Below are 15,686 nucleotides of genomic sequence, written 5' to 3' on the forward strand. Positions count from 1 at the left end.
GTTCAAAAGCAGTATATTTCGTCACCTCTGTCTTTGGCAAAGGTCCAGGAGGTTAGGCAGTGGGGCTTCCGTTGGGCCTCACGTGTCTGCTCAGGGATGAGCTTTGCCGAGCTTGGCATTTCTCCCATCATATGAAAGAGGAGACCACGTGAAATAGTCAGGTTGTCTTAGGGAACTCACTCTAGTGGGTGTATGAAGCCCTCTTCACCCCTGTCCCTTTGCCTCGTGCCCAGACACCTTCCTGAGCTGGCACGGATGGAATGCCATCTTTTCTAAGAGGTAATTGATAATGGCTTAAGGGGTTTCTTTCCCTTCTCCCAGTGATATTTCCTCACCAACACACTACTCAGAAATCCCATAAGAATGTCTCTATATTGGTAGAACTTTGGAGTCATTGCAAATTTCTTGGGGGTTAGGTGTATTTTTATTTTGTACTTTCCAAACACAGCATGATTATGGCTGCCTAGTGCTAATGTTGTTTCAAGGCTCAGGCTATCATGTTATTGTGCTATTACCATTGTATTATTATGATAATACCTCTGTATTATCATTATGCCATATAGAAGTGTGTCACAGCCCTGGCTGGGTCGCTCAGTTGGTTAGAGCATCGGCTCGATGACGTCAAGTTTGCGGGTTTGATTCTGGGTCAGGGCACATGCAAGAATCAACCAGTGAATGCATAAATAAGCGGAACAACAAATCGATCTCTCCCTCCCTCTCTCTCTCTCTCTCTCTCCCTCTCCCCATTCCTCCCTGTCTCTCAAAATCAATACAAAACAAAAAAGAAGTGTGCCATAAATGCCATAGATTATATTTATTACCGTATAATTTACATAAAACAAAATGCACCATTTTAAGTGTATAGTTCAATGAGTTTTGACACACATACAGCCATGTAACCACCACTACCGTTATATATAGTTTCCACACATCCCCTTGCAGTCAATCCCCTGTCCCCACCCTCTGCCCCAGACTGCCTCCTGTCATCACAGACTAGCTCCGCTTTTTCCAGAATGTCATAAATGGACTCATACAAGATGTAACCTTTTAAGTCTGGTGTATTGATCACGTAGGTTATGGCGAATGCTTAAAGCAAACAAAATTCAGTTCATGTAATGACTTTCCTGCGGTTGTGGCTAGTCTTCAGTTTGGTGTCCTGAATGAACTCTTGGCTAATGAAAGTCTGTGTCGCCATCGTGGCCGGGGCTTGTGACATTTCTGCTCTTTGAGTCAGAAAGGAGTGTTTCTCATTTTAAAATCTTAGTTACATTTGGCCAGTTATCAGCTGCCAGTGAGTGGCAAAGGCTTGCAGATAGGGGAGCTTGCGGACTCTCCTGTGTCTACTTGCAAAGTTATTTTAACCTTACGTTACGCAACACTTTGTTGTTGATAAGCTGGTGTGCATGTAAACCAACTATGGTTCAATCAGATGGCATTTATTCAACTTTTTAAATTGTAAAAGTAATGCATGCTCATCACAGAAAGTCTGAGAAACAAAGGAAAAGGACAGTAATTTCCCCCTATACCTTCTTATAGAGAATAATATTAAATTTTGGGGCACATATATTTTTGGTTCTTTTTCCCTAGACATGGTCTTTCATGTAGGTATGGCAATACCTTATATAAAATTTTGTACCCTGCTTTTTAAATTTAATATTTTATTCATAGCACTTCTCTATGTCATTAAAAAGTCTCCATAATTTTAATAGCCAATTTATAACTTACCTATAATATATAAATATTATATTATTAATTATAATTATAAGTATATGTGTAGAGAGATATTAATAATTCAATAAATGAGAATTAAAAAGCACCAGGGGACCTTCCTTTTAGAAGTAACCCTGCTCTACTTTAGTATATGTGGATTATACTTACAGCAGAGCACACCTACCTGATAGATGGAAGCACAAGTTGGCTGCTACATTGGCCTTAAGTGATGTAGAGAGTCCTTCCTAACCCTTCTCTTCACAACTTAAACTTGCCCGTTGGTGTTTCCTGCTTTGCCTGTGTGTGGATTTAGCTATGCTTCCATGAGACTACCGGTGAGTTTCCATCCGTTGGATCTCAAATTGACAGAAGTGATAGGGGTAGGAGACTGAAGTGGTTCTTCCTGAGTTATTTTGCTTCCTGATGACAGCTGATGAAAACCTGGGCAATAAAACTGGGAGTCCTTGCTTTCTCACCATCTCAGGCTAAAAGTGAGAAGCCCCGAGAGATGTGTCAACTATAATGTCTACAGTACTGAGTGTCTGTGCCAACTGGGTTTAACAGAACTCAAAAGATACCTGAGGACAAGCTGATTTGCAGCAAGATCTAAAACCCATCCATGAGATAAACCCCTGGAGAAAGAACTGAAGGACTTGAATGGGTCCTAAACGGCACACAAAGTAGCAACGTTATTTACCCAGTGGTTCTCACCGTGGACAGCATGACAAACGCTTAATGTTTCGGTTCAGTTCTGCTTCATAAATATTGATTGAGCACTGAGCCAGGCTTTGTGGGAAGGATATGAAATGTGATTTTGCAGTGATGTGACTGATATTTATTTATTTATTTATTTATTCATTTATTTAAATCCTCACCTGAGGATATTTTTTCCATTGCTTTTTAGAGAGAGTGGAGGGGGGAGGGAGAGAGAGAGAGAGAGAGAAACATCAATGTGAGAGAGACACATTGATTGGTTGCCTCCTCACATGCCCTGACCAGGGCCGGAGATCAAGCCTGCAATCGAGGTATTTGCCCTTAGCTGGAATCAAACCCCAGACCCTTCAGTCTGTGGTCTGATGCTCTAACCACTGAGCCAAACCAGTTAGGGCGATGTGACCGATTTTTAAAAAACATGAATTCCAGGGATGTTTTCCCTTCTCCAAAACTTTCTAACAGCTCTCTTAGAGCTTGCCTTCAGCCTGTAGTATATTTTAAAGATATATGTATATACTATGTATATATGAGTGTATGTAATATATAGTGTAGACTTAATTTTTAGAATTAGCTAAAAGTTATATGAATAAGTCCTATGAATGAGGTAGGAGTTCAACATGAATACTATTCTGTTCATCTAAAATGATGTGTGATTGTGGAATACTGAGTTTTATTTTTTTGGATGTGGGTCATCAATTTCAGAGGAGGAATTTCACTGATACTGTGTGAAATGCAGTATTATTGCAATAAGTCAGTGACTTCTCAAAATGACCCTGAAGGAAAATACTCATTTAGATGTAAGAGTTCTGATACGTTTATAAAAAGTTCTAACTTTTAGATAGAGAGCCACGCCTGAAAAAGGCTGTTAAGCTTTAGGAATCTTCTTCCTGGCTAGGAAGGTGATGTGGAAAAAATGATAGGGAGCAGGAGAAGATAGAGATAGAAAGATAGACAGATAGACAGATAGATGGATAGATGGATGGATCAGTGGTGCTCTGGTGTCTCCTCTTACAGGGACACTAATCCTGCTGGATTAGGGCTCTACCCTTATGACCCCATTTAACCTTAATTATGTCTTCACTCCAATTACAGCGACACTGAAGTTTGAGGAGACACAGTTAAGTCCATAGCACCCTTGGAATACTTACTACACTATATTGTGATAATTCATTTACATCTGTCTCCAGTGGACTATGGTCTTCTTAAGTGCTAAGCACTATGCTAGGCATGGAGAATCACAAAAATTGATCTTGTCCTCAAGGAGTTTATCATTAATTGTATCAGTTTTCTGTGGCTGCTATAACAAATCACCACAATGTAGTGGTTTAAAACAACATACATTTATTATCTTATAATTCCATAGGTTAGAAGTCTGACACAGGTCTCAATGGGCTCAAATCAAGGTGCCAGCAGGGCTCTGGTCCTTCTGGAGGCTCTAGGGGAGAATCTGTTGCTTTTCCTTTTCCAGCTTCTAGAGGCTGGCTGCATCCCTTGATTTGTGACCTCCCTTTCTCCACCTTCAAAGCCAGCAAAGTTGCACCTGTGTGACCACTCTTCTTTAGTTCACATCTCCCTCTGACATGGCCAGGAAAGTCTCTCTATCCTCAGAGAGCATGTGACTAAATTGGACCCATGCAGATAATCCAGCATAATCTCCCCATCCCAAGGCCCTTAATTTCATCACACCTGTAAAGTCCCATTTGCCATTTCAGGTAACATTCACAGGTTCTTGGGATTGGAATGTGTCCACATCTGTTGGGAGGAGCATTATTCTGCCTATCAAGTTAGTGGAGAAGAGAGACATGTAGACTGGAGACAATGCAATGTGTCAAGTGCAATAATGAAAATCTACTCAGGGTGCATATACATGGGAAGTAGAGGAGAGGGTTCAACACATGATAGTTATAAAGAGGCATGGGCAGCAAAAATATAGAGGAGGAGACAGTTCCAGGGAGGTAGAATGGGCATGATTTGACATAGGGGATGAAGGAAAGAGAGAGAAAGGGAATTAAAATTACTTCCAGATTCTGGATTGGGACAGGCGACTTCTTGCTGAAATAGGAAGCAAGTAAAAGAAATACAGATTGAATTAGGTTGGGCAAAGAGGGGAATTTATTATAAGTTTTTGAGGGGAGGCTGGCTCATGGAACTTCTGGAAGGATTGTAGCTGAGCATCAGAAGTGCACTAGAACGAGGACACAGGTACCGTCCAGACTGCTCTCTGTTTCCCTTGGCTCCTCTCTTTCTGGCCTTTAATTTTCTCTTTCTCCAAAGACCAGCATCTTTTGCATCTCTTTTTTTGTTGGCGAAACCCATTACTAATCATTGTTCCAAGATTTTACAGCCCAGACTTTACATATATCATAGTTCAGCCACTCAGACAAAGACAAATCCATCTCTCTCTCTGTTTCTCTCTTTCTCTCTGTCTCCAAATCCATAGTCCTTGAAAAGGGCTCTGATTTCTGCAGCTTGGACCAGGTGTCCCCTGATATATGAGGCTGTGGCCAGGGCACAATTAGTTGCCCTTCATGTCCTGCTATCTTCATGACGTTCTGGCTACAACCATGTGATGGATGGAGGGAGGATCCTTAGAAAAGGTGTGCTGGGCAGGCATGCCAATAGGGATCCGCTTCAGTAGAGAAGATGATATGTTCAGTATTATTTGTTTTCCTCCCCTACTTAAAAAAAAGTTGAGGTATAATTTACAATGAAATGCGCAGATCGTAAGTGTTGAGTTCTGGCAAACACACCCAGATCACAATATAGAACACTTCCATCACCTCCACGAAAGTGTTTCCCACCCCTCAAAGGCAACCACTCCCCTGATTTCTATCACCATAGAGTAGTTTTGCCTGTTCCATTTGTATAAATGGAATCATGCACTGTATACTTTGGCTTCTTTCATCCAACACAGTGTGTCTGAGATGCAACAGAAGTTCACCTCTCTTTGTTGCCGAGATTATTCCACTGTACGCACATACCCCATACTTGTTTATTCATTCACCTTCTGATGGACATTTGGGTGGTTCTTAGTGTTTTGGCTATTATGGACATTTTTATACAAGTCTTTTTAGGGTTGGAGGGAAATTTATAGCATTAAATGCCTAGACTAAAAAAAGATGAGTTCAGTTTTGAGCAAGTTATGTCAGCAGGATGTGTAGGACATTCAGGTAGTGAGGTCCAGGACCAGTGGAGTCCAGTCTGAAGCACAGGAGAAAGGTGGACTAGCATTTCAGCCATGACATGGGGTCACAGCCCTGAGAAAGTCCTCAGGTAGGGCATGAAGCATGAGGCAAGGTAAGGCCCGTGAATTAAATGCCGACAGTTATTGCTATTTGACGAGGAATTCTCTAAGGAGACTAAGAGAAGCATGCCCACTTATCTTTGTGTCTCCTTCATCAGACACAGGACCCAACGGCAAGTCTTCTCAGTCTGCTCAGTTTAACTGAATGGGTGCAGAGTACATGGCCATGGTTATTTATGGACCCTGTAGAAGGGGGCAGATTGGGAGGAGAAATGGCGTGAGGAGTCGCAAAGGACAAAATGAGCTTGGGAGACTGGAGAGGGAGAGGGGTAAGCACTATGGACTCCACCTTAGCTCGGGCGGGAGGGAAGACAGAGCCAATAAAGCTGGATACTTAGGTGGAGCGAGACCACGCAGGGTCTAAATGGATGTCAGATCGGAGAATTTAGACTCCAGCAGGCCAGCCACCCCGGGGAGCGCCGGGTCCGGGGCAGGACGTGAGAACACGAGGTGTCCTTTTGGGAACTGTGCTCTGGGGCGGGGCACTGGTGCCCGCTGCCGCCGCTCCGGGTGGCGGTGACCGTGTGAGTCGTTATCAGTGGCGAGCGTGCCCCTGGACTTCGGCCGCGTAGCCGCTGGAAGGGAGCAGCGTCGCCGGCGGCCGCCGATCGGCGCTGACCCGGGGCTGCGACTCCGCTGCGGAGCCTCGGCGGCCCAGGCGGAGGCGGCGGCCCGGCCGCAGCGGGAGCGGTGCGTGCGCGCCGTCGGGAGCCCTGGGGCGGGGCCCCGGCGGGCGCGCCCGGAGCCAGGCCCCGCCCCGGCCCGCGCAGGCGCGCTGCGAGCTGTTAGCTGTCAGGAGCCCAGCTGCGGGCCAGCGGGATCCGACGTCGGCGCCGGACCCGGCGCACCGAGCCCCTCGCGGCCCGGCCCCCAGCCAGCAGGCAGAGGCGAGCGGGGACCCGCGGGCAGCCTGCGGGCGGCGCAGGCGGGATGGGGAACCGGGAGATGGAGGAGCTGATCCCGCTGGTGAACCGTCTGCAGGACGCCTTCTCGGCGCTGGGGCAGAGCTGCCTGCTGGAGCTGCCGCAGATCGCCGTGGTGGGCGGCCAGAGCGCCGGCAAGAGCTCGGTGCTCGAGAACTTCGTGGGCAGGTGAGCGCGGGGCGCAGGGGTGGCCATCCACTGCGGCCGTTGGAGCCCGAGGGGGTCCCGGGGGCTCCAGAGTGGTGGGCCAGGGTGCGGGCGGGGTCGTCGGGCCGCGGGCATCCTCCGTCCCCCGCCCGGGGGCCCTCCTGTCTGCCTTTCATCCTGCGATACAAAGCCATTTCCTCCGCGCCCTCCGGGGGGAGTGGGGGGAGGGGTGTCCGCCCCGGGATGGACTTCCCCTGGCTGCGCACGCCGGCCCTGGGCGGCCGGACGCGAGCGGCGCGTCCCAGCCCCTGTCCTGCGCGCCGGCCGCGCATCTCCTCCTTTCCTGCCGGCCTCCCCGAGGGGCTGCCGGGGCCGTGGGTTCACCCCTCCCCCGCCCCCGCGGAGATGCCCCGCCGCCCGCCCCGCGTCCCCGCTCCTCTCAGCTGTGTCTACTGTTCGAGACAGTCGTCGCCTGCCCCTGGCAGGGGAGGCGGGGTGCGAGGAGAAAGACCTCGTTTGTTGCGGTGCAGCTTTATCCAGCGACGCTTCCCCACCATCCTCCTCCCAGGGAGTCGAGAATAAAAGGTGGTGTGTTCGCGGGAGCACCTAGTCACAGCTCCAGGCCTGTGCCGGAGAAACCGAGGCACAGACTCGGAGCAGGGCGACGTGCACCGGGTTGCCCAGGTGCCATGTCATTCCTGCATCGTCTGGGAACTGACCAGCATCCTTCTCGCCCTCTCTCCGCGCTGCCTCCCCCAGCATCTTCCCTTCCCTAAGCTCGGATTTGGCCTCCGAGTCCTCAAGATAACGGGCTGCATCTAAATTATAGCCAGGAGTTTCTCCGTGACTCTTAATACAGAAAAAGCGAAAGCATTTATTTTGAATTGGGAATCAGCATTTCTTCCACCGAACCGTTCACGAGGGATTAAGTTACTTTAAGGGGCCTTGCCTGAGGAGTGCAGACATTTGCTAAGAAAAGCCCATTTGGAAGCATTATGAAAGCTGAAATCTGTTTCCAGGTGGAAACAGCCCGGAGAGTGGGCCCCAGCGAGGAGGAGCCAGAGATATTGTACTTTACTCTTTTTATTGGGCAGGTTAGTGATTGGGGATACAGAAGGGGTCCTGTTCCTGTTTGGTTTTTGTTGTTGTTAGTGTTCGGTGATTTAGATATCCCACCCCTCCTTTGGGAATGTTAGTACCCATAAAGTGCATTTTCTGTTTTCTCAGATGATGTTCTCTTACTCAGATGGTGCCCCCCTACCCCAACTAGAAAGCCAAGAAAACCTAATAAAAAAGTAAAATTGCCAACAATTGACTGGTATTTTTTAATAAGTTACTTAGTCACTTAGACTTGGTTCTATCATTTATTTTGAGTGGTGAGAAGAGTGATGGTAAATCATTTTGCCTACGTCATCATAGACATGATGAAGGGTTGGAGAAATATGTATTTCACACATGTACACACAACAGTCACATACTTAAGGGTTTTTACTTTCTTTGATTTATTGCTAATGAAATTCACTAAATTTAAACTAGTACGGTAGGGAAAGTGAGGTTTGATGACAATGTATTTTTGGGTTTACAAACTCCAGAGCACTTGACATGATGCCTTAATAGTCATTTAACTACTTTTGGTTTTTAACCAGATACTTCAAGATTAAAATTGTAAGCAATTCAAGTGCAATTACCGTATTTTTATGCATCTTTTATATATCTACTTGGATTATTTGTGGCAAGAACTTTTAAATCTAATGTCAATTTTATGCATATACTCAATTCTGTTTTCTAGGTTTTCAAATCCTGACACATTCCTTAATTCCATAATAAATTGTACAGATTTCCCCTCACTAGATATATTCTTTTGAAGTGAGAATTTTAAAAAAGAGATATGGAACAGTAAAATATCTTAGCTGGAACATTTTTCATGATAGAATAAAAAATAGGGACAATATAAATATTATATAAATCAGAGCATTTACCAGAATACATTAGTAATTTGTTATACTTTTAAAGTTTTACCAATAATTACTGTTAGACTGCCAAATCAAAGAACATAGAGGATGAACATAGAGGGAAAGCTCATTTAATAAATATATAAAGGAGTTATTATCTGTAGAGATGACACCTGCCTATCAGAGCCTATAAGGAGAACATTTAATTAAAAAGGTCATTTGATTTTTTAATAAAGGTTTTGGTCATTGAATTATTGAGGAACCTAATTCTAATTCTAAACCAGCCTTAGGGAAAAAGGAGTTTTCTCTTTTAATAGGAGATTCATCGTAGGCAGAAAAAAACTACTCATATTCCATTATAACCTTTATCTTTCTGTTATCCAGAAATTGTGCAGTAAAGATAAGGTTCTTTCCTTTGAGGATGGAACGTTCCTCTTTCACATGTTGTTAAGACCTCCGTGCAGTTTTCATGTTAAGACTGACTTATGTGCAGCTACTGAATGTAGTCATAAAACAAGGGGCCATTGCTCGTGTAAATTAATAGCATTTGCTCATTTATGCATGTTCTCTTCAAAATAATGGTGCATTTTCCCCTCAGTATTGACAATCCTTGCTTAGTGGACCAGCCATATCTTCTCCTCTCAGATAGTTTGTTTATATTGATCTTTTTGGACACCACTGAATGAATTTGGATGTGGATGTGTTTGCTTCATTTAACTGTAGCTGTAAAGTCCAATTTTGGGGTGACACGTTTGAGGTTGTCAGGAATAAAATGAGTCGTGAATGAACTACTTGTTTGTGGTTTTTCTTGCTGAAGTGATGCATTTACATATTAATGTGGTATAGTGTGAGTCACCAGATTGTTCTTCTGGGTGTTCAGATGAGATATGTGCTGGCAGTGAGAGGCGGCTTGTCAATAGGGGCTGAGACTCATGGTCTGAATATAGGGGTTCACTTGCTGGCTTGGGGTCTGCCCATTGGTCTGGTTTGTGTAGGGAAGAACTGAATTTATTCAACTACCTTTACATCCAGTTTTTTCTTTTTGCGGTACAGTGAGATGATGATGATGATAATGGTTGACATTTATTGAGTGTTTGCTGTGTAAGCATCACGTGCTAGGCTAGGTGCTTTTATGTGGATAATCTTATTTAATCCTCATAAAACCCCAAAGAGAAAGGTACTCTTATGAGTCCCATTTTACAGAAGAGGAAATCAGGATCTAGAGACTTTGAGTAACTTGCTAAAGGCTAGCTTAACATGGCTAGCTATGCTGGCGCTAGGATTCAGCCTGGGGTGTCAGGGCTCTGAACACATTCTCTGAAACCTGGGTGCCTTGCCCCGCCCCACGGAAACTCCCCAGTGCCTCTGATACACGCTTTTCACCTCTTTCTTTGATCACACTTCAAAGCACCGCCTAAATAAATAAGAAGCTGCTACATTAATACTTGTATTTATATTTATTTATGTATATCTACCTTGGCTCATTTCACGGAGGATTTGAAGCAACCCCTTAGGCGAATGCAGCGTTGGTTAGAACTTAAGTATATTTCTTTCCTATATTAGACATCCTTGAAGGGAGCTCTAGAATGTAATTGGGTTGTTTATTTAACTGTGCGTTTAGAGTGCATATAACTTGTTTATAGGGGTGTTAAGTGGAAACTGTACTAGTTGCTAATGTGCAAATGTTTTTTAATGATATACTTGTTAGAAACATTAGTTCTTCAATGCTAATTATCTAGACAGGATTCCACATTATTTTATTTTAGCCTGAGTGGCAAATAGACTTTCAATTTTGCACAAAAAGAATAGGTTTTGTGATTATTGGGGACCAAATAAAAGATTTTTTTAAATGACTATGTTGAGGGGAGTTCATCTCAATGTGGAAATGTCAATTAATGTGTATTTATTTAGTTGTGAGGTTTCTAAAGATGGATCTGTTGATTATCAAATTAAAGATGTTTTGTGGGAGAGCTTTAAAAATGAGCCATTTGATGCTGCTGTTGAATGGACATGACCAGGTAATTTTTTAAAAATCCAAAAGTCAGGCATATGACTTAGATCGACACCAATCTATTCGTAAATCCTTTGATTTCAAGAGAGTATTTAAAAATTGAAGAGGTAAGAGTTTTCTAATTGCAAATGAGATTAGGCATGAAGCATCAATAGTAGTAAAGTTTCTTAATTCAGAAATAGGTTCGTATTGAGGGGGAAATATTTTTTTAAAATATCAAAGCATCCGAATTAGTGAATATTTTCCAACAAATGGCTTCCAAGTATTAAAGTTATTAGATAAATGGGTGCGATCAGTTAAAATGTGATAATTGTTGAAAATCATGCTTGATGGGTTCCAAGAGTCTATTTAAATAAAGTATCAGAAACATGAACTTTAAAATCCAACAATAAATTGCTAAAACCTGACACTGAGAAAATATTTTTGTTGAATTAACATCACATAATGTACTTTTAGGCTATCACAAATTTGCAGTTGGAATTAATTACCACAATCAACCTAATTTTTAAAATTAATATCCAAGAAGCAATACAATTAGATGAACTGGGTATGATATCTCTGTTTTAGAACTTACTTATGATAAACGAATATTAAAAAAATGGACTTTATTAACTTCTTTAAGAATGAAGTTGATTAACTTCTTTAAGGCAGCCGTTCAGAACTCTGGGGGAATGGAAACTTAATAGTTAGCTATGCTGGAGGTAGGCTATTGGGTTTTCTACCAATGGAACACACATTAATTATATTAGGTGTTTTTTGGTTGTTTTAGGCAGCAACTTTTGCTAAGGCTAATAAGCATAGTTAAATTATGAGGTTTACTTACTATTATGTTTTAATTTTAAGAGAGGACTACAAGTAACTAAAAGAAATAGATGATTTTTTCCTTTCCCACTAGAGCCAAGTCGAGAGAGCTCCAAGCTAATGTACTGTATAGAATGCCTAGCTCTAAGCCTGCTTTGCAGTTTCTCACACTCTCAGCATTAATTTAGACATTCTAATGGATTATGTTATACTAAACACATTTCTGTAAAGTGGAAGGAAGATAGGGGTCAGTATTTGTTTAGCCTTACTGGGTGGCAGGCATGGCCACTGTTCCACACTTTCCATGCCTTCCTTACCTGACCTGTTTTCACATCCCCATGTCAATAGGGCAGGAAACTTCTGGTTAGAGAAACAAGTAATTTGGGAAGGATCATGGCTAGGAAATGGCCAAGCAGGGATTTAGCCTTGAACATGACATCTGTTGGTTCTGTTGAGAAACATGGGCAGTAAAGTCAATGAGCAGACATTTATTGAGTTCTAAGTATACTGGATAAGAATATAGACCCTGATGGGTAGCTCAGTTCGTTAGAGTGTTGTCCTGATATGCCAAAGTTGTGGGTTCGATCCCTAGTCAGGGCACATACAGAAGCAACCAATGGATTCATAAATAAGTGGAACAACAAATTGATGTTGCACTCTCTCTCTCTCTTCCTCCCTCTCTCTCTCTCTCTCTCCCTCTCTCCTCCTCCTCTCTCCTCTTTGTCTAGTGTATATATGGAAGTAAACTCATAAACCGACAGCCTAAGGTATGAGACCACAATTTTCAAATGAGTTCATAAAATGAAGGCAGTTGGGTATAATGCAAACTAGTCAGGACAAAATAATTTATACTCTGTCAATTTATTTTTACAAAAAAAGAAAACAACCCCGAAAAACTACAGTTCTGAAATGGAATTGGGATATGAGTGGAAAGTAGACAATATATGAGGTTCCAGTGTCATTTGGCAGCCGGTATCATTCTAGCTCAAGGCTGCACGTACTGAAGTATCGATGTCAAAGCAGGGAGGTGGTGATCTGTGTCTCAGTGTCTGACTTGACAACAAGGCATTGAATTTAGACTGTCGCTTTGTCACAAAGAGATACCAGGTATTGGAGAGGGCCCAGGAGACGAGCAAGAAAGAAAAGAGGTTGGAGAGATTAAAAATATAACTGGATGTAGTGGAGGCTAATTGAGAGTGAGATGGGTCGGACCAGCTGCCCTGTAAGGACCTCAAGACATTCATACTTGAGAGTGGTGGAATTCTTTCTTTTTAAAGAGCATTTATTTAAAGTAGTGTAGTAAACCGAAGACAAAATGTCAGGGAATATGTTCAAAAGTCAAATCTGAGATGGAATGCATGGCTTAGAAAGAGGGAAAGATAAAGGCAGAGGGTTTACCTTCAATGATTTCTTGAGTTAATAATAATTCCAACAAATTAGAGGGTTTATTAATATCACATTAGTGATTTTTTATTTTGTCATAAGTAGCTTAGCTTTTCTTTTATCAGTAGCAAGGACTGGCATTTCACTAGCTCTATAAGACACTTTCTTCTGGCATCATTTTTGTTAACTTCCTGGAGCTACATTAGGATACAGAGAACCAAGAGATTTGCCCAAGGTCAGGAACAGAATCAAGAGCTGAGTTTGAACTTGGTGTTCAGAACTGGGAGCCCTGGGCCAGTTCATCATCTCTTCTCCCTCCTCTTATTGTTTTAAAGTGCCTCCCTCTCACCCTCACTAGGCCTCCTCCCATTCCCTTCCCTGGGACCAACCTTTCCTCCTCCTCGATAATCTCTATTACTGTTCTGGATAGCAGACCAGCAGCCACATTTTATTTTTTTCCTATGTGCAATAGTGGAAGGAGACAGGGAGCAGGATTTTTCTCAGGCTTAGACTAGTTCATCTGGCTGAGATAATATACCCTAGAGTAGATTGTGACTTTTAGGGAACAGATAGGTCCAGGAAAAGATTAAATGAAATAGTGGATATTGTTAATATTTTCCTATCACGTGGGCATATCTAGACAGATTTGCCTGAGATGGTAACTAATAGGCCTTGCTTAAACCAAGAAAAGCTTCTGAAAAGTTGTATAGAAATAAATAGTATAAATGGAAATGTTGCTATTTAAAGAAATGGGTGAACTTTTGATAAAATAAAAAATATATTTGTGTAGCAAATTCTCACCCTTCAGTTTGTCTGCTTCATATTTTTACTTTTTTGTGCTTGTACTCTTAGAGTGAGACCCTTCAATGTAGAAATTTTAACAATTAAGCCCTGGCCAGTGTAGCTCAGTGGTTAGAGCATCGGCCCTCACACTGAAAGGTTGCGAGTTTGATTCCTGGTCAAGGCCATGTACCTGGGTTGCAGGTTCAATCCCCCGCCCTGGTGGGGGCACGTGTGGGAGGTAAATAATCTATGTGTCTCTCTTACATCGATGTTTCTCTCTCTTTCTCTCTCTGTTTCCCCCCTCCCCCTCCCTCCCTCCCTTCCACTATCTAAAAATCAATGGGAAAAATATCCTCCGGTGAGGAATAACCAAAAATAAAAATTAACAATTAATTTCAACAAGCATTAACATTGTATTAAATCCTTAATGTTAATTGATAATAAAGGCAAGATAGTTATTGAGATAAAGGATGCTATATTTAATTCATGAATTATATGAACAATATAGGACTGCTTTTGGTCTTGTTTTTCTCTAACATCCCTGCTGAAAGTACTCTGCTTCTAGGAGTTTAAAGTGGGTGCCTCGGTGCGCCCTTGTGATAGTGTCTCACTTTCATTTCCCACTACTTCAAGGTCTTGATATACAAGTGAGTAACATGTACATACCTACTAGGAGTGGGTAGGGATTCTGAAGGGCCTTGATGTCTATCATTTCAGTGGCTTGGAATGGAAAAAACTAATCCATTTAAATAAGTAATTTGATGGGTGACTAATCTTACTTATGATACTTGTTTTCTTAGATCCCGAAAAGGCCAATATTTGAAAAGGAGCCATTGTACCCTGGTGCTAGAGTGTAGGCTTTGCTGACTGGTGTTTCAGGCCCACCTTGACTCCTGCTGATAGCCAGGCTCCTCAGGGAGGCATTGACCCTCACTGGGACTTCGTTTTCTCATCTGCAGTGTAGAGATAATAATACAGACCTAATTTTGTGTGTGTGTGAGTTCTCAGTAAAATAATGCAAAGCATATGGCCCATAATATACATTCAATAATTGATGGCTACGATATTGTGATTTATAAGAAAAATATATATTTGGTTTTCATCCCAGGTTCCTGCTCACGGCTCCTCAAATTCTTGGAGTTTCCTAAGTGTTGACAACATAATAGTATTTTTTGTTATATTTGGATGTCCCTGGGTCTACTAAGGATGGGGTTGGGTTGCCAGAGAAACTAACCGTGTGATTAGAGGGATGGAACTTTCAGCCCCTCCCACCACCCCTCCACCTCGGGGGAGGGGAGAGAGGCTGAGATTGATTTCAATTACTAAAGGCCAATGATTTAATCAATCATGCCTCATAATGAAGCCTCCTTAAAAGCCCAAAAGGATGGGTTCCAAGAGCTGGTGAACTTGGAAATATGGGGACAGTGACACACCTGAAGAGGGTATAGAAGCTCTGTGCCCCTTCCCCATACCTTGCCCTGTGCATCCTTTCATCTGCTGTTTGAGTTATATCTTTTATGATGAACCTGAAATCTAGAAAGTAAAGTGTTTCTCGGAGTTCTATGAGCCACTCTAACAAATTAGTTGAACACGAGGAGGGAGTCATTGGAACCTCTAGTCTACAGCTTGTTGGTCAGGAGCACTGGTAACAACCTGGGCTTGGGAATGGAATCTGAAATGTGTGTGTGTATGGGGGGCAGTCTTGTGGGACTGAGCCCCTAATCTGATGCTACTAACTCCAGGTAGCATCTGAATTAAATTGAATTGTAGGACACCCAGCAGATGTCTGAGAATTGCTTGGATGTATGGGGAACCCCTTCCAACACACAAGTTGGAGATTGTGTCCAGAACCTTTTAGGTGCCTTTAGAAGCACAGAGGGTTTTAGACAATCAACAGAAAAGAGCACATCTCTATAGAGAGGAAAGATTTCCTGAAAGAGGCAGGATTTGAAATGCAC

At 42.8% G+C, this 15,686-nt stretch overlaps 1 protein-coding gene across 6 annotated transcripts in view; it reads left to right on the plus strand.

Moving 5' to 3' along the window:
* The first annotated feature begins 6,494 nt into the window (after nucleotides 1-6,494).
* The window catches only part of DNM3 (dynamin 3), a 352,871-nt gene continuing 343,679 nt past the window's right edge, over nucleotides 6,495-15,686 (plus strand). For all 6 annotated transcript variants that reach the window (XM_081120434.1, XM_081120436.1, XM_081120431.1 and 3 more), the window contains exon 1: nucleotides 6,495-6,819. In XM_081120434.1, coding sequence (XP_080976560.1) covers nucleotides 6,659-6,819 — 161 coding nt within the window. In that variant the 5' untranslated portion in view covers nucleotides 6,495-6,658. The remainder of the gene's footprint in view (nucleotides 6,820-15,686) is intronic.

The sequence above is a fragment of the Miniopterus schreibersii genome, assembly GCF_964146895.1.
Source record: "Miniopterus schreibersii genome assembly, chromosome: 19".
Classification (NCBI taxonomy): Eukaryota; Metazoa; Chordata; class Mammalia; order Chiroptera; family Miniopteridae; genus Miniopterus; species Miniopterus schreibersii.